Source organism: Salmo salar, chromosome ssa14 (genome assembly GCF_905237065.1).
Source record: "Salmo salar chromosome ssa14, Ssal_v3.1, whole genome shotgun sequence".
NCBI classification, from domain to species: Eukaryota; Metazoa; Chordata; class Actinopteri; order Salmoniformes; family Salmonidae; genus Salmo; species Salmo salar.
In genome coordinates, this window is record NC_059455.1 from 37939141 (window position 1) to 37964645 (window position 25505).

At 43.8% G+C, this 25505-nt stretch overlaps 1 protein-coding gene across 16 annotated transcripts in view; it reads left to right on the forward strand.

Moving 5' to 3' along the window:
- LOC106569513 (receptor-type tyrosine-protein phosphatase S) overlaps window positions 1-25505 on the forward strand; it is a 125981-nt gene that overhangs the window by 55716 nt on the left and 44760 nt on the right. For 6 of the 16 annotated variants that reach the window (XM_045694333.1, XM_014140942.2, XM_045694339.1 and 3 more), the window contains 5 exons: window positions 14146-14256; window positions 15712-15723; window positions 21514-21783; window positions 21978-22357; window positions 25091-25292. In XM_045694333.1, the coding sequence (XP_045550289.1) occupies window positions 14146-14256; window positions 15712-15723; window positions 21514-21783; window positions 21978-22357; window positions 25091-25292 (975 nt within the window). Of the gene's footprint in view, window positions 1-14145; window positions 14257-15711; window positions 15724-20268; window positions 20284-21513; window positions 21784-21977; window positions 22358-25090; window positions 25293-25505 lie in introns of all 16 variants that reach the window. The other 10 variants (XM_045694332.1, XM_045694334.1, XM_045694336.1 and 7 more) reach the window with 2 other exon arrangements.

Sequence of the window (25505 nt, forward strand, 5' to 3'; positions counted from 1 at the left end):
CCCTGTTGTTAATTTCTGCTCTTACTACAAGCAGTCTACCCCTACACACCTCCTTTGAGGAACACATTTGTACAGCCAGACCCGGTGGTAAAAAGGACTGCCTCTCCTGCACTAACATTTGTTCTATGGCTCAGCACACTTTCCCCTTTCCACCAGAGCCGCCAATCGACTTAATTCTCCACATCACTATGTGTCTCCTGCAGAAACACACCTGTACTTTTTTTGGTTTGACATATTCACCCAACAGACTCCTCTTTCCATTAAAGAAATATGAATCTAAATAGTAAACAGTGTCTGAAGGTAGACCCTTACGCACGGTTGTGACACACTTCCTTAACCTAAAACGTTTCCTGGGTGAGAGGACACCATGCCACTCATTTTTCATAGCGTGTTGTACTGATCTTACAAACTTTCCCGGATCGCAAAAAAAAGCTTAAAGATTAACCTTTTTCCCTTTAGTCTCATTCAGGGACCTTGACAGTTCCCTCACTGTGTACTTTGACCCCTCTGCCTGACTGGCTGTCAGCTCTGGACCCACTGAGGAGGAGTCTGAAAAGAAAGCCTCCTCATCATCCTTTTCCTCAGACTCACCTTCCTTCTCCTCATCTCCATCTTCCATCCTGACCACCTGCCCTAGTCGGGGACAGAAAACCGCTAGCAAACGTACTAAACCGACTCAGCTCTTTCTGGATTTGAACATCCCTAGTCGAAGGAGTCAAAAGACGAGAAAGCAGCAGCAACACATTCAAACTAACTGTGTGTCAACTCCACCATAGAAAATAAAACATTTAAGAAAAGACCAAGGAAAGAATCAAGAAAATAAGCAAGGACAGAGCCCTCCACATGACCTCTCAACTACAAAAAACTCCCAGCATGCACTGAGAGAGAGAACAACTCTCGATTGACTTCTAGGTTAGCTGAGTAGCCTACAGCACAAGCTGTATATTTGAACTAATGTTCATAGTTCACTACTTGAAGCCCGCTTCCAGTTCAAGGTAGTTTGTTTCTACTATGTGTCTGGAGAGAGCTGAGCATTTATACACAAAGCGTCTCAGAGTTGGAATACTGCTCTAGGATCTGTCCATGAAATGCTATTAATTACGATCAAAAAGGCTACACTGATCCTTGATCAGCACTCCTAGTCTGAGATGCTTTGTGGATATGGGCCCAGGCTTATTGTCTGGGCATGTCTGACTCAGAATGCATCAGAGATAGGAGGGTGACAGAACAACAAAAGGACTCTTGAGTTACATTCACATTTTATGAGTTCCCCTGTCCTAACATTTTTGAATCAGGCTCAGTACCGTGTGTTCTGACGTGTCCATCTCTGTGTCATATTTCTCTCTTTCCATCCTGAGTTTTTGTGTTTGTCTTGTATTTTCATCTACAAGTGGATAATGTGGTTTGAATAATTCTTATATCAGATGTATATACAGTATGAACATATACACAGAATCATACAGTACGTGAACAATTCAAAATGACAAATAAACCCTAATCCAACACTCTTGATATAAAGAACACATTAGAATGACCTTGAATGTCCCTGATGGGACACACCACACAAACAACACGATGGGAGTGCAAAGCCACATGGAGAACATGCTCCATGCATACTGTAACTAAACAAAACTACTGTTTTGTTTTCTTTTTGTTCCTCTCTATAATCTTCAACAGCTTTTGGTAAGTATTACTCTTACCCTAGCCATGCCCAAACCCTTAGGCTATGTCCATAAGACTACAGTCACTCCAACATTAAAGCAGTGTTCCCCAAATGGTGGTTCAGGACCACCGCAAGTTCCTTTTTGGTTATAGGTCACAGTTAAGGACTGGACTGTGACTAGAAACATGATTTTGTTTATTTGGATGGTCACAAGGCAAACAAGTTTGAGGACCACTGCATTAAATTTCCTTTAAGATACTGAGTGAGTCCCTCTACAGTTCCTTTCTGTCCAGCTGGTCCCTCTCCTTGCTAGGCTTAGAGTGTCTCCACACACACACACACACACACACACACACACACACACACACACACACACACACACACACACACACACACACACACACACACACACACACACACACACACACACACACACACACACATCCATCCATCATCTCCCTGAAAGGGGTATAGTGATGCATATGGTCCAAGAGTCCTAGTCTTCAAAAGTGGTGTCTATTTTCTACAGCCATCTGTTGTGTAGATCCTTCCAGCCATATGCATTAGGAGAATTCTGTAGGCCAATCCTCCTCATCAAATTGGGATTGAGGCTTGCAGAATTACCCCTAATGTATAACTTGGGATTCACACAACAGATGGTGTGCAATATGGACTCAGTTTGACATTACACCACGTTTGACATGTGAAATTGCCCGACAAATGTTGGATTTGGGTTAACTATCCCTTGGGTTAGTGATGATGGACTGACATCTCTCCTATTCAATTTTTTTTGGGCGGACACACACACACACACACACACACACACACACACACACACACACACACACACACACACACACACACACACACACACACACACACACACACACACACACACACACACACTAAAAAGACATGATCAACTCCAAAAAATCTGGACTCCACCCCCCACTAGATCAGTCATTCACAACTGTCTGAGTGGCTGATTTTCCTGTTTTCCCCACCCTGGTTTCCTACAGTGAGGGGGAAAAGTATTTGATCCCCTGCTGATTTTGTATGTTTGCCTACTGACAAAGACATGATCGGTCTATAATTTTAATGGTAGGTTTATTTGAACAGTGAGAGACAGAATAACAAGAGCTAGATGACTAAAATGTTTTAAAAAATCCAGAAAAACGCATGTAAAAAATGTTATAAATTGATTTGCATTTTAATGAGGAAAATAAGTATTTGACCCCCTCTCAATCAGAAAGATTTCTGGCTCCCAGGTGTCTTTTATACAGGTAACGAGCTAAGATTAGGAGCACACTCTTAAAGGGAGTGCTGCTAATCTCAGTTTGTTACCTGTATAAAAGACACCTGTCCACAGAAGCAATATATCAATCAGATTCCAAACTCTCCACCATGGCCAAGACCAAAGAGCTCTCCAAGGATGTCAGGGTCAAGATTGTAGACCTACACAAGGCTGGAATGGGCTACAAGACCATCGCCAAGCAGCTTGTTGAGAAGGTGACAACAGTTGGTGCGATTATTCGCAAATGGAAGAAACACAAAAGAACTGTCAATCTCCCTCGGCCTGGGGCTCCATGCAAGATCTCACCTTGTGGGGTTGCAATGATCATGAGAACGGTGAGGAATCAGCCCAGAACTACACGGGAGGATCTTGTCAATGATCTCAAGGCAGCTGGGACCATAGTCACCAAGAAAACAATTGGTAACACACTGCGCCGTGAAGGACTGAAATCCTGCAGCAACCGCAAGGTCCTCCTGCTCAAGAAAGCACATATTCATGCCCGTCTGAAGTTTGCCAATGAACATCTGAATGATTCAGAGGACAACTGGGTCAAATCTTGGGTGAGAACCTCCTTCCCTCAGCCAGGGCATTGAAAATGGGTCGTGGATGGGTATTCCAGCATGACAATGACCCAAAACACACGGCCAAGGCAACAAAGGAGTGGCTCAAGAAGAAGCACATTAAGGTCCTGGAGTGGCCTAACCAGTCTCCAGACCTTAATCCCATAGAAAATCTGTGGAGGGAGCTGAAGGTTCGAGTTGCCAAACGTCAGCCTCGAAACCTTAATGACTTGGAGAAGATCAGCAAAGAGAAATGGGACAAAATCCCTCCTGAGATGTGTGCAAACCCGGTGGCAAACTACAAGAAACGTCTGACCTTTGTGATTGCCAACAAGGGTTTTGCCACCAAGTACTGAGTCAGGTTTTGCAGAGGGGTCAAATACTTATTTCCCTCATTAAAATGCAAATCAATTTATAACATTTTTGGCATGTGTTTTTATGGATTTTTTTGTTGTTATTCTGTCTCTCACTGTTCAAATAAACCTACCATTAAAATGATAGACTGATCATTTCTTTGTCAGTGGGCAAACGTACAAAATCAGCAGGGAATCAAATACTTTTTTCCCTCACTGTATATACCTTACCACTGTCAACCACTTGAATTGATGTGTGTGTGTGTGTGTGTGTGTGTGTGTGTGTGTGTGTGTGTGTGTGTGTATCCATCCATCTGTGTTTGTCTGCGTCTATGAGCGTGTGTGTGTCTGTGTTTCATGATGTGTTGTCTCAAGGAGAGTGTGTTTTAATGCTGTAGGGTTCTCTCTCTACCTCCCTCCCTCTCTTTACCTTCCCCACATGAAAAAAAGACTACAGTTTACTATAGAATACTACAGTACTTACTATAGAATTCTGTAGTAAACTCTAGTATACTGTAGAATACTATACTACACACTGTAGTATCCTTCGATCAAGTGTAGTACTTACTTGTTGTAGTATACTGTAGAATACTATAGTAAACACTATAGTATTATCAGAAAAAAAGCACTGTAGTAAATACAGTATTAAATACAGTATTGTCCGAAAAAAAAGCACTGTAGTAAATATAGTATTGTCCGCAAAAACACTAGACTGCAAAAACACAACACTTTTTTTACCATAATTTCATGATATACAATTGGTAGTTACAGTCTTGTCCCATCGCTGCAACTCCCATATAGACTCGGGAGAGGGAAAGGTCGAGAGCCGTGCATCCTCCGAAACAGGATCCCACACTGCTTCTTGACACAATGCTCGCTTAACACAGAAGCCAGCTGCACCAATGTGTCGGAGGAAACACTGTACACCTGGCGACCGTGTCAGCGTGCATGCATTCAGCCCGCCACAGGAGTTGCTAGAGCGTGATCGGACAAGGACATCCCTGCCGACCAAACTCTCCCCTAACCTGGACGACGCTGGGCCAATTGTGTGCCGCCTCATGGGTCTCCGGTCACAGCCGGCTGCGACACAGCCTGGGATCGAATCAGGATCTGTAGTGACACAGCTAGCACTGCGATACAGTGCCTTAGACCGATGCACCACTCGGGAGGCCCCAACACTTCACTTTTTTAGCTATAGTAAATACTACTGTATTTAATTTGCATATACCTACATATACATACATATACCTACCTACAGGTTATACGTTCAGAACCCAGTCCTACCTACCTACAGGTTATATGTTCAGAACCCAGTCCTACCTACCTACAGGTTATACATTCAGAACCCAGTTCTACTTACCTACAGGTTATACGTTCAGAACCCAGTCCTACCTACCTACAGGTTATACGTTCAGAACCCAGTCCTACCTACCTACAGGTTATACGTTCAGAACCCAGTCCTACCTACCTACAGGTTATACTTTCAGAACCCAGTTCTACCTACCTACAGGTTATACGTTCAGAACCCAGTCCTACCTACCTACAGGTTATACGTTCAGAACCCAGTCCTACCTACCTACAGGTTATACGTTCAGAACCCAGTCCTACCTACCTACAGGTTATACTTTCAGAACCCAGTTCTACCTACCTACAGGTTATACGTTCAGAACCCAGTCCTACCTACCTACAGGTTATACGTTCAGAACCCAGTCCTACCTACCTACAGGTTATACTTTCAGAACCCAGTCCTACCTACCTACAGGTTATACGTTCAGAACCCAGTCCTACCTACCTACAGGTTAAATGTTCAGAACCCAGTTCTACCTACCTACTGTCCTACCTTCCTTGTAATTAGTACAATATACTACAATCTGCAAAAACACTACATTAATTACAATAGTATATGCTACAGTTTTCTTTTACTACAGTATTTATTTTATCAAATCTAATTTTATTGGTCACGTACACATATTTTGCAGATGTTATCGCAGGTGCAGCCAAATGCTTGTGTTTCTAACTCCAACAGTGCAGTATTACCTAACAATACAAAATAATACACAAAAATTATGAAAGGAATTAAGAAATATCAGGACGAGCAATGTCAGAGTCTGGAATATATGTGACCGACCACCTCGATTCGGCTCAATTCGGGTCCTATGTAGCGAAATCTGATTTATTTTTTATTTTTATTGGATTAATGCAAAGACTCAGAGCTAGAAAATTGTATATCATACACTGCAGTTGAGGAGCAATGGGAAAGTATTTCTGCTTTGAAAGTTGATAAACTTGTAACCCCACTTTTAGAAAATGGCCCTTGAATATTTTGTTACACATACTGGAGAGCTCTTCTTTGTCTACACCCATTCAGCATCGTTCACACCCTCTTAAGCCTTAGCCCCACCCATCTCCTTAACGCTTGAGGCCATGTGAGGGAATGTGGTAACAGAGTGAATACGGTAGTGTAGTAAGCAACCAAAGATTTCAAGACCAAAAGTGGTGAAAGTAGTAGCAAAATGTAGTAGTAATAATACACATGATCTAGTCCTTGGCCTATATCCTAATCTGACTTTGGTGCAGGTCATGTGTTTCTTCAAATTACCGTCTCTGGTAAACACACACTATATCAAATAAAATCTATGTTTATTTGTCACATGCACAAGATACAGAAGATCTGAATGTTGTGTTGTGATGGGCCGGGTCTAGTAGAGCTGTGTTGTGATGGGCCGGGTCTAGTAGAGCTGTGTTGTGATGGGCCGGGTGTAGTAGAGCCGTGTTGTGATGGGCCGGGTCTAGTAGAGCTGTGTTGTGATGGGCCGGGTCTAGTAGAGCTGTGTTGTGATGGACCGGGTCTAGTAGAGCTGTGTTGTGATGGGCCGGGTCTAGTTAAGCTGTGTATGGGCCCGGTCTTGTATAGCTGTGCTGTAATAATCCGTGTCTGGCTTTACTCTCCTGGGGATGGTGGAGGTACTGTTGTTTCAGAAAAGGGAAGGGGGGGGGGGGGTGTTGCATCCTTTAGGTCCTTAGCAAATGTTCTGACACTGACCTGATCAAGGTGTACATTGTCGTATAAGTGTTTGCATGTCAGAGTGGGATGGTGAGCCATTCTGACGTTGAACAGTGAGGCACAGTCCGCAGTCATCTGTTGATTTCTTTTGTTGATCAACTGTCCTGGGAAGTATTTTCTTGGTAGGAGGGTGGACACAACTACATTGGTTGTTGGGAACATAGCCTGTGCCCACAGTGTTCTCACTGCCCCAGATACATTTTCACTTTTGGCACAAAGGTCATTTGTGGCAGTGTGGATGATGATGTAGTCAGGGGTGTCAATCCTGGTCTGACTGAGTAGCTGCATTGCACTCTCAGTTGTAGGACACCATAACTTATACACCTGGTGTCTAGGGAATAATCTTTCCTGGACCAAGAACTTCCCATTTGAATAGATAAGGATTGTAGTTGTGGGTGGTTGTCTGGGTGGAGCAGGCTGGGAGGTTGACCTGGGCTAGAGTAGACTGTTCTGGAGCAGATTGTGAGGCTGGTAGGTTGACCTGGGCTGGAGCAGACTGGGAGGCTGGTAGGTTGACCTGGGCTGGAGCAGACTGGGAGGCTGGTAGGTTGACCTGGGCTGGAGCAGACTGGGAGGCTGATAGGTTGACATGGGCTAGAGCAGACTGGGAGGCTGGTAGGTTGACCTGGGCTGGAGCAGACTGGGAGGCTGGTAGGTTGACCTGGGCTGGAGCAGGCTGGTAGGTTGACCTGAGCTGGAGCAGACTGGGAAGCTGGTAGGTTGACCTGGGCTGGAGCAGACTGGGAGGCTGGTAGGTTGACATGGGCTAGAGCAGACTGGGAGGCTGGTAGGTTGACCTGGGCTGGAGCAGACTGGGAGGCTGGTAGGTTGACCTGGGCTGGAGCAGACTGGGAGGGTGGTGCAGTGTCATCAGGCTGTGGGGTGGAGGCCATGCTGGTTATGCTGGTCTCAGGTTCTGCATGTGTTGTACCAAGCTGGTGGACATGTTCTCTAGATGCAGAGGACATAATGACTAGCTGCTGGTTGAGGGTGTCAATGTACCTCTCTCTGCACTAGCTCCTCTCTTGTTGTGCTCAGATGGTCTCTGAGGTCATCATTTGTCTGACTCAGTTTGTCAATTCTGCTTTCTAATTTAGCAGTAGATGTTCTTAGTTTCTGGACAGTGTCATCCTCTTGAAGCTTGTTCTCTCTGAGTTCTATGACGTCTGCTTCAACTAGAGAGAGGGTGTTGTGGAAACGTTGCATAGCAGGTGTTCTTGGTGTTGTATAAATGTTATTGGTACTGTCTGCTGCAGGTAAGGTAGGTAGAGGGACACAGGGCTTCTTGCTGGGTCACAGAGGCTGTTGAGGTGTTGGGGCCTGCTTTTCTCCATCTCCCTCCTTTACTTGTTCCTTAGTTTCTGAGATGAGTTCAGCTTCTACTTTTAGGGTAGCAAACATATTCTCTAAAGCCTGGAGGCTTGAATCATTGCCTTGTATCAATACAGTTCCATTATTGTAGAAGTTGACTGTTTGATACGTGTTGCTCTGGTCAGCTTCTTCAAAAATGCTGATCTGACATCCTTGGCTGATGCCTCTCTTTTTTGATTAAGGGAAATGGTTGCAAATAACCCTTTTCCATATTTGCCCTCCTTTGGTATGAAATATTACATTTGCTCTTGTTTTGCAACTGGTAAGATCTGCAAACAGGCATTCATGGTTCTGTCCCATCATCAAACCTAGCTTTCTCCAACTGGATGTCTGGTGGGTAAACAATTTTCATAGAAATGCTGGTGATGTTTGCTACAATGTTGCAATATAAGCCTACCTTTTCCAAAACAGCTTGTTTCTTATATTATTGTCTCTGGTGTCTTTAGAGAACTGTTTTACTTTGATGTCCTTTGTCTTCTGTCATTTTTTCTTTCTACTGTGTTGTTAACTAGCTATTTTTTTTTATGGCTAGCTAGCTTATTTTATGGCTAGCTAGCTAGCAGTCCCTAGCAACTGCTTAGCAACTGGTAAACAATCCAGCTAGCTAAGCTAACTGCACAATTTTATAAAAATAGATACTTTTTCACAAGCCTTATCTTCTAAATTTGTTGCTTGTTTTGTCTCCCATTCAGTCTTGCAGTTTTCTTTTGTTTTTCCCAATGTACCTCACTCTAAAACAATGGAAATGTCAATATTTGGAGAAGCACATTTTTTTCAAAAGCTCCTGCTGCTCAATTTGGAACTCTCTCCCGCGCTTCACTCCTACCTCCCTCTCTCTCTCTACCTTCCTTCCTCCTCCCTCCCCCTGTCTTTCTCTATACCACCCTCTCTCTCTCTCATCCTCCCTCCCTCTCTCTCTCCCTCTTTTCCCTCTCTCTTTCTACCCTCCTCCCCCCTCTCTCTCTCATCCTCCCTCTCTCTCTACCCACTGACTTCCCTCCCTCTCTCTCTCTCTAGCCTCCTCCCTCCCCCTCTCTCTCTTTACCCCTCTCTCTACTCTCCTATCTTCTCTCTCTCCACCCTCCTTTCTCTACCCTCCTCTCTCCCCTCTCTCGCACTACCCTCCTCTCTCTCTATCCTCTACCTCCTTCCTCTCTCTCTACTCCCTCTCTCACCCCCCTCTCTCCCATCCTCTTTCTCTCTTTTTCCCTCCCCCTTCTCTTATAAAGCAGTGCTTGCTTGTTGCAGATACGTTATTCTTGTTTTGCGCCCAGCTCTGCACTGTTCCACGGGGAAAGGAGAGTGAGGGAAAGAGACAGAGAGGGGAGGGGGGTTCTGCCTCTTTTGCCTTTCATGTGTCTGCAGAAGAGACAAGCAAAGAGATGTCAGCTGCAGCGGAGACAGAGATGACTCAATAAACACGCACACGCACCCTAACAAGACAACTTCCCATAGCTCCCAGAGTATTGCTGTAACTTCAGCGCCTGTAGATAAGTTTTTGTCCAGGAGCAGATACCATACTCCTGTGGATGAATCCCTCCCTCCCTCCCTCCCTCCCTCCCTCCCTCCCTCCCTCCCTCCCTCCCTCCCTCCCTCCCTCCCTCCCTGTCTCCCTGTCTGTCTGTCTGTCTGTCTGTCTGTCTGTCTGTCTGTCTGTCTGTCTGTCTGTCTGTCTGTCTGTCTGTCACACACCATACACACATAAACACACAGACAGCCCACTGTCATTACGTAAACTACAGTCTAGTTTGGTCATGTATCTCATTAAATACAGCGTCTGGATCGATCTCACCTTCCCTGCTCAGTCTCTCTTTTTCTCTCTACGCCATATTAAGAACACCTATTGAGTTGCACCCCGCACCCTTTTGCCTTCAGAACAGACACAATGTGTTGGGGCATGGACTGTGCAAAGTGTCAAAAGCGTTCCACAGGGATGCTGGCCCATGTTGACTCCAATACGTCCCACAGTTGTGTCAAGTTGGCTGCATGTCCTGTGGGTAGTGGACCATTCTTGACACACACAGGAAACTGTTGAGTGGGAAAAACCCAGCAGTGTTGCAGTTCTTCACACAAACCAGTGCGCCTGGCACCTAATACCATACCCTGTTCAAAGGCACTTCAATCTTTTGTCTTGCCCATTCACCCTCTGAATGGCACACATATACAATCCATGTCTCAATTGTCTCAAGGCTTAAAAATCCTTCTTTAACCTGTCTCCTCCCCTTCATCTACACTGATTGAAGTGGATTTAACAAGTGACATCAATAAACGATCATAGCTTTCACCTGGATTCATCTGTTCAGTCTATTTGTCATGGAAAGTGCCGGTGTTCTTAATGTTTTTTATACTCAGTGTATGTATCTTTGTCTGTAGACTCCTGAGGGACAAACATACTTGCAAACATAGCAGGCTCCTACTTACGCCAGACAGGAGTCTTGAAACAGGGACTGGTACATTCATTAGAAATGTTCATAGCAACAAGCTCCACTGGAAACCAAAAAAGGATGCATTTGATATGTTGTTCCTCTTGAGGTGTGTTGAGCTGCATATCTACAGCTGTCTCAGTGACTCATTGCGATCATTGTTATCTCTGTCTCTATACACTGATACACAGTCACAGGTCTTAAACAGAAATACCCCCCTACCAAATCCACACTGTGCTTTTGTCATGTTCTATAGTACGCTTTTCTATCACACTGCTATAAGCCAGGGGGAGTCTGAAAGCCGCTGTGTGTGTGTGTGTGTGTGTGTGTGTGTGTGTGTGTGTGTGTGTGTGTGTGTGTGTGTGTGTGTGTGTGTGTGTGTGTGTGTGTGTGTGTGTGTGTGTGTGTGTGTGTGTGTGTGTGTGTGTGTGTGTGTGTGTGAGACCCCATTTCAAATTCACCCAGTTTGTTATAAGGGCCTTGTAAACGTTGTGAAGGGCTTTCAGCAGAATATGCTCAAGGTTAAAATGACTGGAAGAATAATAACAATGTGCCATGATAATAAGTGCTTTAGGAGACTGGGATAATAATGTACAATGTTGCTAAACACTTCAGTGAAGTGTGCAGAGAAAGAGAGATGGAGAGAAGGTAGAATGGGGATTTGAAGTTATATGCTACAGGGACTCCTATTGTGTGTAGCTAGCTATATGCTCCAAGGACACCTATTGTGTGTAGCTAGCTATATGCTCCAGGGACTCCTATTGTGTGTAGCTAGCTATATGCTCCAGGGACTCCTATTGTGTGTAGCTAGCTATATGCTCCAGGGACTCCTATTGTGTGTAGCTAGCTATATGCTCCAGGGACTCCTATTGTGTGTAGCTAGCTATATGCTCCAGGGACTCCTATTGTGTGTAGTTAGCTATATGCTCCAGGGACTCCTATTGTGTGTAGCTAGCTATATGCTCCAGGGGCTCCTCTTGTGTGTTGCTAGCTATATGCTCCAGGGACTCCTATTGTGTGTCGCTAGCTATAAGGGACTCGTTTCAGGAAACTGGGCATATGTCACGCGTCACTACTTCACAGGAGAGGCATTTGAATGTAAACATTTATTTTTTATCAAAATGCATTTTATTTGGCAGAATTGTCTTCTGGAACATGTGAACTTTCATGTGCCTTAATAACAAACGTGTATGCCATCTGTATATAATAATACAATTGTTAAATTACAAGTCTAGTTGGTTTAGCCACAGAGAAAGACAGGAACCTTCCCGATTGGCTGAGATAATGGTTGGTCTGGATATTCCGAAAGATGAGTTTGGATTGGTCTGCCACGTAGCACGCTTCTGTCTATAACATGAGCTGCTCAGTATGTGTAGGTAATCCTTTCTAAAGTTACTTTTTTTAAAGATATCATGAAGAACTGCAAAAGTGTTGCTAATGCTTTCCACTTTCTGGAGGAATGAGATTTGAAATCAGTGGAATGTCCAGTGGAAGCAGATTATGATAGCTAAGGAGATGGAGAAAATTCTGGCGTTTGATTGCAAATATGCGGAGGGAGTCGAAAAGAGAACACACAGAAGGCTGTTGTATAAAACACCTGTCTCCGGATTACATCTTCAAACTAAGGGCAACCATGGTATCTGTGACAGAGAGGGAGAAGCGTTCACCCATGTATACGGGTAAGAGAGTCTAGCTAGCTACATTTTCAGATATTATATGTTTCTAATTTTGTCAGAAAGCTGTTTTCATTGCAAGTTAAAATGTAGAGTTACCTAGCTAGCTAACGTTAGCTGGCTGGCTTGCAAACTAATGTTATGTGTATGATCTGTGTAGTAATATTATTTGTATCTCAGAGCCATTTGCATTGCAAGTTATTGCCCAATGTTAGCTAGCTAGCTAACATTGAACCTAATTGGATAGCGTTAGCTATTTGCAGATTCATGCAGGGTAGTAACGTTATGAGTTGGGATTATGGTTCATTGTTTAGCTAGCTACATGTCTAAACAAAATACTCCACTATGCAAGTAACCATTTCACTGTACTGTTTTTCTTTCTCTATCCTGTGCATCTTACAAGTAAACATTGATTTTATTTGATATAGTGTGTGTTTACCAGAGACGGTAATGTGAAGAACAACATGACCTGCACCAAAGTCAAATTAGGATATAGCGTTAGGCCAATGAGACAGTGTCCAATTTCTAAAATTCTCTGGTAGAATGCCCTGCTTTTTTTTTGTCACTCACAACCGTAAGCTATTTTCTGTGATTAACTCACCATTAACTTGTAAATAATGATCTTGTGAGTTTATTTTCCTGTAATAATTCATACAAAATTAGCTAAAGTTAAGTTGTCAGCTATATGATATGGTCATTATTTGAACTGGCTAGCCAGCTAACTTAATGTCAACTAGCTAGCTAACAAGCTAGATATGGACCAACACATTGTTTAGAAAGTTGCTTTTAGTTGCCTGGTTTGCTCGATTGAAATATACTAAATCGTTTTTTAAACGGATGGGTTTATTGGTGTTAAAATACACCAGTTTTGCTATTTTGGACCACCAGGTTGTCATGCAGCCTGTTGTTTTTATGTTTATACTTTTTCATAATGACATCGACAAGTTTGATGTTGGATGAAAATAGAATGTTCTCAATGTCACGACGACAACTGTCTATAGACATAGTATAAACCAGCCTCTTTGGTTGTTTAGTGCACTACTCACTCTGTTTATCACATGGCCTCATATGAATCCTTAAAGAGATGGGTGGGGCTAAGGCTTAAGAGGGTGTGAATGATGCTGAATGGGTGTAGACAGAGAAGAGCTCTCCAGTATGTGTACCAGAACATTCAAGGGCCATTTTCTCAAAAGTGCTGTTACAAGTTTATCAACTTCCAAAGCAGAATTACTTTCCCATTGTTCCTCAACTGTAGTGTATGATATACCATTTTCTAGCTCTGAGTCTCTACTTTTATCCAATGTAAAAAATAAAAAATAAAAATCAAATTTTGCTACATAAGACCGAATCGAGCCAGTCGGTCACATATGCTCCAGGGACTCCTATTGTGTGTAGCTAGATATATCCCATTAAGCTGGCTGTGGGGAATATAGATTTTTCATGGCAGAAAGGAACCAGTAATGGAAAATCTCTCTTGTATCCGTTTTCATGGTAGTTTTAATCAGTTTAATGATGAGTAAATATAGATTTGATTTATGAATGTATCATTAATTAACCCATGGCAAGGCCTCTTTTTATTCTCGCTCTCACTCTCTCTCTCTCTCTCTCTCTCTTTCTCTCTCTCTCGCTCTCTCTCTCCCCATCTCTCTCTCTCCCCATCTCTCTCGCCCTCTCTTGCTTATCCTCTTTCTCACTTTTTCTTTAATTCTCCCCCCATCTTTCTCTCTCTTTCTCCGTCTCTCAGGTGCCCTCCAGATAGAGAACAGTGAGGAGTTAGACCAGGGAAAGTATGAGTGTGTGGCCACTAACTCTCAGGGAGTGCGCTACTCTTCCCCGGCCAACCTGTATGTACGAGGTAGGAACTTACCACGGGTATAAGAACACACACACAAACACACATGTGAATTATAACACACACACACACACACACCTGTCACACAGCTGAAACAGCTGTCACCATTATACAATGTATTAAGTGGTGTTAAGTCCTAGTTTATCTACATGTTTTTTTGTTATTTATTTTCTTCCTATTTGTATCCACTAACCAAACCAAACCTATCCACCAAGTGAAACACCAGTTGGTCACCTAAGATTGATAACGTTCAAGACTAAACTGGGTTTTACAGGTGTTGCATCAAGGTGCTGTTTTTGTATTAACTGCCACTGAATGGAATTAGACAAAAAGGAATAGGCCAGTGATGTCATACTGCACTGGGGCCAATGTGCAGTTCCAGGGTCTTTGCTACAGTATGACATCACAATTGTCCTATCCCTCTTCATATTTTTCTAAATTGAGGGCCACAGTGACTGAGAGTTTGTTTTTCTCTTGCACTTTAAAGTGGAACTGACCGTGTTTTAACTATGCAGATATGAAACAAACAGACAATTCCCAGTTTATGCTACAAAACCAACTTTATAAGAGGTTTTAAAAATAGGTTCTATGTGACTCAACATTCCATGACGTTCACTAAGGCATTGTTGGCAGAATAGATGGATGCAGTTCAATGCATGATTAATATAATTCACAATACATTACTTGGTAGTCTAAAACATATTGCTATCCGGTTGGAAATCACAGCTGGCCTGGTACATTGTGTGCTGCCAGCATTTGGGATGCACAGTTGAATTTCAATGACTCAATATTTTGGACAAAAATTGACAAATGTAATTAAGGCTGGGAATGTCAATACAATCAAACTAGCAAGTGCAATGATCACAAGTCAGTCATAACGTGGCTAATATGCTAACATATCTATTTATGTAGCAAGCTAAAAACACAGAGCCTAATGTTAGCTAGATAGCTAGCTGCTAGGAGGACATCATGTCATTGGAGGTGTGGGTGAGTGACTGACCTTTTCCCCTCATATTGTTTTTCGGTGACTACACAGTGACTACAAAATGCGGTCAGTTCCACTTTAATATAGTGATTGGCTAGGGAATAGATTTGGTTTCTCAAGTCTAACAGATACAAAAAAACAACCTAATGCAAACCAACAGCCAGTGTGGCCCTCCAAGAGTTTGAGACCCCTGTTCTAGGTTCTCGACTGGGGTAAGGGAGACTGGATTTAGGGGTTCTAGACTCACATTTCTAAGCTCTTAAGCCCCTGAGTTTGAAGTTCCTGATCCTACATTTTAAGTGGGTTCTGTGGTTCTGTGAAGAACCGTGTGAATGTGCGTGTGTACATTTGTGTGACTGTGTGTATGCGGTGTGTGTGAGGCTTTGAGCTGGACGTTTTTACTCTCTGTTTCCCCGTTCTCTCTCTCCCCATCACGTCATTGTGTTCTGCATCAACCCCCTTACATCCCCCAGAGCAACGAGAAGGTTGGTGTGTTCTTTATTTTCTTTCGGTACTCCTTCCTTTTTATAACACATTTACTCCTAAAGTTAGGAGAGATACATCAGTCTTAAACAGTCTAGAAAAGAGGTATGAACAACCCTCATGTCAGATTGGTTTTAATTTGATAAACACACTTCTTTGATTGAATGCGTTTCACTAAGCTGTAATGAGGCTAGCTGCCTACGCAGTCATTTCCATTGATTGCATTGTGAGGCCTTGTTTGTAGACCTTTGATATTGCTTTCATCCGAGCGCAACGTTCTCTGCATGGAACATTGTTGTTGTCATGGAGACCCAGGAATTGGAAATGAAAAGACGGCTATCTATGCATGGACGGAGAGTGGAGGCGGCGCTTGCATGCCTGTACCCAGACTAACTGTGTATGGCATGGCTCCAAGTGTGTGTGTGGGTGTGTGTGTGTGTGTGTGTGTGTGTGTGTGTGTGTGTGTGTGTGTGTGTGTGTGTGTGTGTGTGTGTGTGTGTGTGTGTGTGTGTGTGTGTGTGTGTGTGTGTGTGTGTGTGTGTGTGTGTGTGTGTGTGTGTGTGCATATGCTCTGTGTGTGTCAATTTTTTATTGATTTCTGTTGTCTTGTCCCATGTCTTGTATTTATTGTTCTGTCTGTGTGAGTTTGTGTTATGTAACTGTCATTCTTCTGCACTTGTCGCATGTTGTGTGTCGCGTTACCAATGTGTTTTGGTATTGTGTGTGGTCTCTGTGTGTTGTATTGGTCTGCTGCTGTTTGTTTGCGTACATACTCTGTGTAGCCAGCTTGGTGCTTGTATGCTGATTGGTTGAGTGGTCCTCATATCCCCTCAGGGAAAATAAAGCATTCAAATTAGGCTTTATTCAAGTGTCATTTAAAAGTAGCTTATAATTATTTACACGCTTGTTTGGTCAGCAAAGCCTAAGTTAGTTCTGCTGGTTCAACATACACTTACACTCAGAGGCCAAAAACACACACAGTATTGTTCTGCTTTCTTTCTTTATGTACATTATCTGTATTTATATTCAGGTAAACAAAATGTACAATAATATTTATTTGCACAAAGAAAGTTATTTCAGTGGATTGTGTCCGTGCACAGTATACTGTTATTCACGCAGAGATCCTATGGAATTCTATGGTTATACCTCATTATATTAGTATGTTATTGTTCACACAGAGATCCTATGGAATTCTATGGTTATACTACATTATATTAGTATGTTATTGTTCACACAGAGATCCTATGGAATTGGTTATTCAGCTGCTAAGTAGCGGTTGCTGTGGTTATGAACTATATAACGTCCTCCACTGATTGGCAGTTGAAATGAACAATGTATCCTCCTCGATATTGATGTATATTTATAGAACACACATATTAATTAAACATCTCTCCACTTCTTTATTAGATCAGGCAAGATGAACCTGTGTAAATGCCAACAGGGCTTTAGTGTGCTGTGGCTGTGCTCTTTAATGAAATGCAACGGTATCCCAGGCAGCTCTCAATCCCAATCTACTATGGTCTAGCATCCTCATCAACTCTACCCTGTAGACAATCCTGTTACTGATACTGGAGCAGAATAAATAATGGCATTACAATTGTACCCCTTGGCCTATACAGTCTATAGTAGGCTACTTAATTAGCAAGCAAAACCAGTGGGCTATAAGAGATGCTATTCTATCAACATTCTGGCCAGAGATTTTTGTTGAGAAGGGCTCCAGAAATATCCTTTATTTGTTCCATGATATTAATACTACCTTGTTTTATTGATACTGAACTCACATAAACTCAGCAAAAAAAGAAACGTCTCTTTTTCAGCACTGTCTTTCAAAGATGATTCGTAAAAATCAAAATAACTTCACAGATCTTCATTGTAAAGGGTTTAAACATGGTTTCCCATGCTTGTTCAATGGAACCATAAACAATTAATGAACATGCACCTGTGGAACGGTCATTAAGACACTAACAGCTTACAGACGGTAGGCAATTAAGGTCACAGTTATTAAAACTAAAGAGGCCTTTCTACTGACTCTGGAAAACACCAAGAGAAAGATGCCCAGGGTCCCTGCTCATCTGCGTGAACGTGCCTTAGGCATGCTGCAATGAGGCATGAGGACTGCAGATGTGGCCAGGGCAATAAATTGCAATGTTCGTACTGTGAGACGACTAAGACAGTGCTACAGGGAGACAGGACGGACTTCTGATCGTCCTCGCAGTGGCAGACCACGTGTAACAACACCTGCACAGGATCGGTACATCCTAACATCACACCTGCGGGACAGCTACAGGATGGCAAAAACAACTGCCCGAGTTACACCAGGAATGCCCAATCCCTCCATCAGTGCTTAGACTGTCCGCAATAGGCTGAGAGAGGCTGGACTGAGGGCTTGTAGGCCTGTTGTAAGGCAGGTCCTCACCAGACATCACCGGCAACAACATCGCCTATGGGCACATTGTCGAAGGAATGAGCGTTACACCGAGGCCTGTACTCTGGAGCGGGATCGATTTGGAGGTGGAGGGTACATCATGGTCTGGGGAGGTGTGTCACAGCATCATCGGACTGAGCTTGTTGTCATTGCAGGCCATCTCAACGCTGTGCGTTACAGGGAAGACATCCTCCTCCCTCATGTGGTACCCTTCCTGCAGGCTCTTCCTGACATGACCCTCCAGCATGACAATGCCACCAGCCATACTGCTCGTTCTGTGCGTGATTTCCTGCAAGACCGGAATGTCAGTGTTTTGCCATAGCCAGCGAAGAGCTCGGATCTCAATCCCATTGAGCACATCTGGGACCTGTTGGATTGGAGGGTGAGGGCTGGGGCCATTCCCCCCAGAAATGTCCAGGAACTTGCAGGTGCCTTGGTGGAAGAGTGGGGTAATATCTCACAGCAAGAACTGGCAAATCTGGTGCAGTCCATGAGGAGGAGATGCACTGCAGTACTTAATGCAGGTGGTGGCCACACCAGATACTGACTGTTACTTTTGATTTTGACCCCCCTTTGTTCAGGGACACATTATTAAATTTCTGTTAGTCACATGTCTGTGGAACTTGTTCAGTTTATGTCTCAGTTGTTGAATCTTGTTATGTTCATACAAATATTTACACACGTTAAGTTTGCTGAAAATAAACGCAGTTGACATTGAGAGGACGTTTATTTTTTTGCTGAGTTTATATGTCTGATAGTAAATAGATTGTCACTGCCTGACTGTTCATTCTCGGCCGTATCTTTGTTCAGCATGCACTTGAATATTGTGCTGTCCTGCTGCAGAGCTGGATGTACCCTAATTTCCTACTTGACAGAAATGTCCACATTCTATTCTCTTCTTCAGCTTAAACAAATCTCCAAACCTTGAGGGAACTTCTAGTAGTTAGATATGTATACCACACGTTATGCACACACTTTAAGAGTTGAGTATTTTCTTAAATAAAAGATCAAGCTGAATTGTATGGTACTGCGTACAGTAGGTGCTCTTGTCTGCTGCATGGTTTTAACCTGGTCACTCTGTCTCTGTTTGTCTCTGTCTGGCTCTTGCATGCTTTGGAGAGAATCTGCCTGCCTACCTTTTCATTTGATGTCTCTTATAACAGTTACATTTTATTTTGTCTGTTATTTAAATGTCTATTTTTTGTCTTGAACTTTAGTGTCCAATTCCGGGGATCTGTTGGCATTCTAGGGTCACTCCAAATGTATGGCACTGTTATGTTGAATGGGATCATGTCAACCGAGCTATTGAATCACTTGAAGATGCCAAATTGTTCATTTGTACTTGGTTTTGGTGAATAGTTTGTTTGCGTGCTATCTGAGGAAGACTAAAGAATACAGTGAAATCCATTGAACCTAGAGAAGATATTTCAACGCTAGGTGAAGTTTATTAATGAATCTGAGCATGGTTCTTTTAAATTAAATGCATCAGCTGAGAATCATTTGGGGGAAGACTGAGGCCAGTGATTCTATGAAGACTCTTTCCCCCTGATTTACTCCCACTGACTGAGTGGAGATTCCTGTATCGTGACTCAAAACATGATTCAAACCCCTGATTGAGATACTGTTTTGAATCTTGACGTTAGCCAATATTTCTACTGACTGTGTCTGTCTGTCTGCCCATCCTCCCCTTGCATCCACTCCTGTCCATCTATAGTCCTTTGTCTGTCTGTCTGTCTGTCTGTCTGTCTGTCTGTCTGTCTGTCTGTCTGTCTGTCTGTCTGTCTGTCTGTCTGTCTGTCTGTCTGTCTGTGTCTGTCTGTCTGTCTGTCTGTCTGTCTGTCTGACAGTTACTTCAGTCCTCTGTTTTGCAGCCTTGTGGTACCAACTTTTCAGTTCCTACGACATCCACCAATCAAAGCCTGATTTTGGAGAACCTAACAGCAGTTTCAAGAGTGCCATGTGTTTTCTCTTTCCCATCCCTCCTTTCTTTCCCCTTCTGCCCTTTCCCCCTTTCTTCTTATCTCCCTTACCTCTTATCCTCTCTGTCCCCATCCCTCTCTTCTAATATCCCTTCTTTCTCTCTCTTCTGCATTCTGCACTCCATCTGTACCCTGGTGGTTAGGATCAACAGACAAATGTGCATAATTTTAAATTACTAAAAACATGTGCATACTACCCCTTTCTCTCTCTTTGGATTATCTCTCTCAGTCATGATTATCTCTCTCTGTCATGACTCATGATGTATGTCTTGATGTTTCCTTATTTGAAGTGTTCAATGCGAACATTGTAATTGCAACGACACCTATTTATATCTCCCATAACCTTATTTGCATCGCTTTTATTTATTTTCAACATTGCTGTGTTCATCTGGTATTCTGGTTGTACAATGAGGCCGTGATTTGCCACATTGACTGGAAGAGGAACCAGACAATACTCTCTTTCTCTCTATCTCTCTTCTCCCTCTGTCTCTTCATGATTATAGTTTCTTCTACAAGTCTTCTAGGCATGCAAGTGACCCGTGAGCTCTGTCTCTATGCATCCATGCATCCTTCCCTCTACGTGTCATTATATCAGATAGATCTGACAGCTAGCTAGTAGATTCAGCACAGGTACAGTTAACAGAAGCACTCTGTGCAAGTTGTCTGACTAATAGCTGGTTCTATCAATTGGCTCTGCCAGCGCCACGTATCTAAAGGGCCCTCATCTGCAGTAGAGAACTCACCCCAGAGGCACAGAAATCTCATTGAAGTTTCTCATTAAAGTTTCTCACTCAAGTTTCTGGTGAAGTTTCTCATTTTCAAGTCAGTAGCCTTGAGCTTCGCTGCAAGGGTAGTTCAGCTGTAATTTAGATCTTCACATTGGTTTTATTTAAGCTCATTTTAGTTCCTTGTAGATATTGTTTTAAATAGGGAAGAGAAAACTTTATAGTCTGGGCATCTGCAGTGATGATTCTACAATACCAAATGATGTCCTTGTAAAATATGCAATGGGTTGTTGCACACTGGCTAAAACATGAGAAACTTACAGTAGGTTTCATGTGCAGGGTGAAATGTAACTTGAGAAAGCAGTCTCTCAACATGGGATCTGTGTATTTCAACTGCTATCATTAGCTAGTATTTTCAAAACTACCAATGTAGTTTCGACTAAACGTGAAATATCCCTTTGTAAAAGCAGTGAAGTTCATTCTACCCTTTCTGTTACCCCACTTTCTCTCTCTCTCTCTCTCTCTCTCTCTCTCTCTCTCTCGTTCTCTATCTTTCTTACCTCCCCTCTGTCGCCCCCTTTGCTGTCCCTCCCGCTCCGGCTCCCCCTCCTCATCCCCCTCTCCACAATCCTCCCCCGTCTTCCCCATCTCCTCCTCTCCCAGTGCGTCGTGTGCCCCCTCGTTTCTCCATCCTGCCCTCCAACCATGAGATCATGCCCAGCGGCAGCATCAACATCACCTGTGTGGCGGTGGGTTCACCCATGCCCTACGTCAAATGGATGCTGGGTAGTGAAGACCTGACACCTGAGGACGAGATGCCGGTGGGGCGGAACGTTCTGGAGCTCAACGGCATCAGGGAGTCGGCCAACTACACCTGTGTGGCCATGAGCAGTCTGGGGATTATAGAGGCCACTGCACAGGTGTCAGTTAAGAGTAAGGGACAACCTTTCTCTTTCTAATTGTGCTCTCTCTGTCTCTCCCTCTCCCCAACTTTGTTACCACCGTATTAGAGAGTGAGGGCCATCTATGATCTCGCAGGTGTCCGTCAAGAGTAAGGGCCACTTTTCTCCCTGTCTGCCTTAAGACATTAAGGACAGTTGAACAAATGTCTCCTTCTCCCTTCATAGCTCTTCCCAAGCCTCCCGGTACCCCCATCGTCACGGAGACGACTGCCACTAGCGTCACCATCACCTGGGACTCCGGTAACCCCGACCCGGTGTCCTATTACATCATCCAGTACCGGGCCAAGGCACCAGACAGCAAGTACGAGACGGTGGACAGTATCACCACCACCAGGTACAGCATTGGAGGGCTCTACCCCAACACAGAGTATGAGATCAGGGTGTCGGCCTTCAACAGCATCGGCCAGGGACCCTCGTCCACCCGGGTGGAGGCCAGGACAGGGGAGCAGGCCCCAGCTAGCCCACCCAGGAACGTCCAGGCCAGGATCATCTCCAAGAACACTGTCATGGTACGCTGGGAGGAACCAGAGGAGCCCAACGGACAGGTCAGTGTTGATTTGTTTTGTTAGTTGTTTTGTTAAAGGTACAATGACATTTTTGTCTCAATATTTAATAACTTCTGGGTAGCAATTAAGTGCCTTACTGGGATTGTTTTCAATGAAAATGGTCAAAAAGAAACAAAAATAGCTTCTTAACAAAGCAATTGTTCAAGCAAGATTTTTGTCTGTCTAGGTGTGGGGAGGATAAAACTTAAAAACTAGCTGTTATTGGCAGAAATGTTTGGAACTCTCTTATTGGTCTATTAACTAATTTAACGCCTAGTTATGTCACCAGGCAGGCCAAAATATAATCATTTTAACAATTTCACAATATTATTCCAACCTCATAGTGTGGAAATATATACACTGCTCAAAAAAAAAAAGGGAACACTTAAACAACACATCCTAGATCTGAATGAAAGAAATAATCTTATGAAATACTTTTTTCTTTACATAGTTGAATGTGCTGAAAACAAAATCACACAAAAATAATCAATGGAAATCCAATTTATCAACCCATGGAGGTCTGGATTTGGAGTCACACTCAAAATTAAAGTGGAAAACCATACTACAGGCTGATCCAACTTTGATGTAATGTCCTTAAAACAAGTCAAAATGAGGCTCAGTGGTGTGTGTGGCCTCCACGTGCCTGTATGACCTCCCTACAATGCCTGGACATGCTCCCGATGAGGTGGCGGATGGTCTCCTGAGGGATCTCCTCCCAGACCTGGACTAAAGCATCCGCCAACTCCTGGACAGTCTGTGGTGCAACGTGGCGTTGGTGGATGGAGCGAGACATGATGTCCCAGATGTGCTCAATTGGATTCAGGTCTGGGGAACGGGCGGGCCAGTCCATAGCATCAATGCCTTCCTCTTGCAGGAACTGCTGACACACTCCAGCCACATGAGGTCTAGCATTGTCTTGCATTAGGAGGAACCCAGGGCCAACCGCACCAGCATATGGTCTCACAAAGGGTCTGAGGATCTCATCTCGGTACCTAATGGCAGTCAGGCTACCTCTGGCGAGCACATGGAGGGCTGTGCGGCCCCCCAAAGAAATGCCACCCCACACCATGACTGACCCACCGCCAAACCGGTCATGCTGGAGGATGTTGCAGGCAGCAGAACATTCTCCTCGGCGTCTCCAGACTCTGTCACGTCTGTTACATGTGCTCAGTGTGAACCTGCTTTCATCTTTGAAGAGCACAGGGCGCCAGTGGCGAATTTGCCAATCTTGGTGTTCTCTGGCAAATGCCAAACGTCCTGCACGGTATTGGGCTGTAAGCACAACCCCCACCTGTGGACGTCAGGCCCTCATACCACCCTCATGGTGTCGGTTTCTGACCGTTTGAGCAGACACATGCACATTTGTGGCCTGCTGGAGGTCATTTTGCAGGGCTCTGGCAGTGCTCCTCCTGCTCCTCCTTGCACAAAGGCGGAGGTAGCGCTCCTGCTGCTGGGTTGTTGCCCTCCTACGGCCTCCTCCACGTCTCCTGATGTACTGGCCTGTCTCCAGGTAGCGCCTCCATGCTCTGGAAACTACGCTGACAGACACAGCAAACCTTCTTGCCACAGCTTGCATTGATGTGCCATCCTGGATGAGCTGCACTACCTGAGCCACTTGTGTGGGTTGTAGACTCCGTCTCATGCTACCACTAGAGTGAAAGCACCGCCAGCATTCAAAAGTGACCAAAACATCAGCCAGGAAGCATAGAAACTGAGAAGTGGTCTGTGGTCTCCACCTGCAGAACCACTCCTTTATTGGGGGTGTCTTGCTTATTGCCTATAATTTCCACCTGTTGTCTATTCCATTTGCACAACAGCATGTGAAATTTGTTGTCAATCAGTGTTGCTTCCTAAGTGGACAGTTTGATTTCACAGAAGTGTGATTGACTTGGAGTTACATTGTGTTGTTTAAGTGTTCCCTTTATTTTTTGAGCAGTATATAAAACACAGGAAAGTAAGTTGACTGCACTGGTTCTTTAATTTATTAATAATAATTTACTAATGTACTACTTTATTTATAATGTATTATGTTATTAATCTGTAAATGTATGAATGTATTAATTAGAATGTTATCAGAAGAGAATAAATGGCCAAGACAGGGATAATAAACAGTGATCAACATCTCTGACAGAGACACCACTGAGGCGCAATAGTAACTGAGTTAGTTAGATAAACATCAAATTTTCCTCTGTTGTCCCTGGACAGTCTAAACATAATAAACTGCATCATGGTTGCCTGGCGACTCACCCTGAATTTAAATCCGCTGCTCTATCGATCATCGTAGAGAAGAAACGTCAGTTTGGCCGGAGCAATGTGGATGGGTAGCCAGGCAGTCATCATAAACAACAGTAATTACAACAAGGCGTGGAGGTGGGGCAGTGCATCATAAAAAAACATTACATTTTTAATCATGGACTATAGTGATTAGGCTTTAGGTAAAGAAAGGGTCCTCAAAGGTAATTCAGTTATTTAATGATAACGGTAATGATATTTCAACCTCAAAGCGAATGCAATTTTTATCTAGCTCAACAACATACAGGTCCGGTCCAGTATCATTTGTTCTGGGCATTGACGTCACAATATATAATAGCTTCCAAGCTCAAACAAGTCTATGGGACCAGACAATGAAAGGCTAATTATAGAAAACAGCAGAAAGGAGATTCTCTCCATTGTCTAACTGTCCCTCTCTTTCTGTGGTTCCCCCTGCCTCTGTTCCTCCATCCCTCCCTCCAGGTGAAAGGTTACCGGGTGTACTACACCATGGACCCATCTCAGCCCATGAGTCTGTGGCAGATCCATAATGTTCAAGACAGCACCATCACCTCCATCCAGAGCCTGGTACCCTCTGAGACATACACTGTCAGAGTCCTGGCCTTCACCTCTGTGGGAGACGGACCCTTCTCTGACCCCGTCCATGTCAAAGTGCTGCCCGGAGGTCAGTGTGTCTGTGGGTTTGTGTGTGTATCTGTGGGTTTGTGTCTGTTACAAATCCCTTTGGCCCTGCAGTCTAGGGGGGGGATGGAAACGAGACCCATAACATAACTCATGCAAATTATAACAGTGAGAACAAAAACCACAGACAACTTAAATCTACCGTCAAACACTATAGGTTTATTTGGTAAACACACGGTAAGGGGGGGGGCGGGAA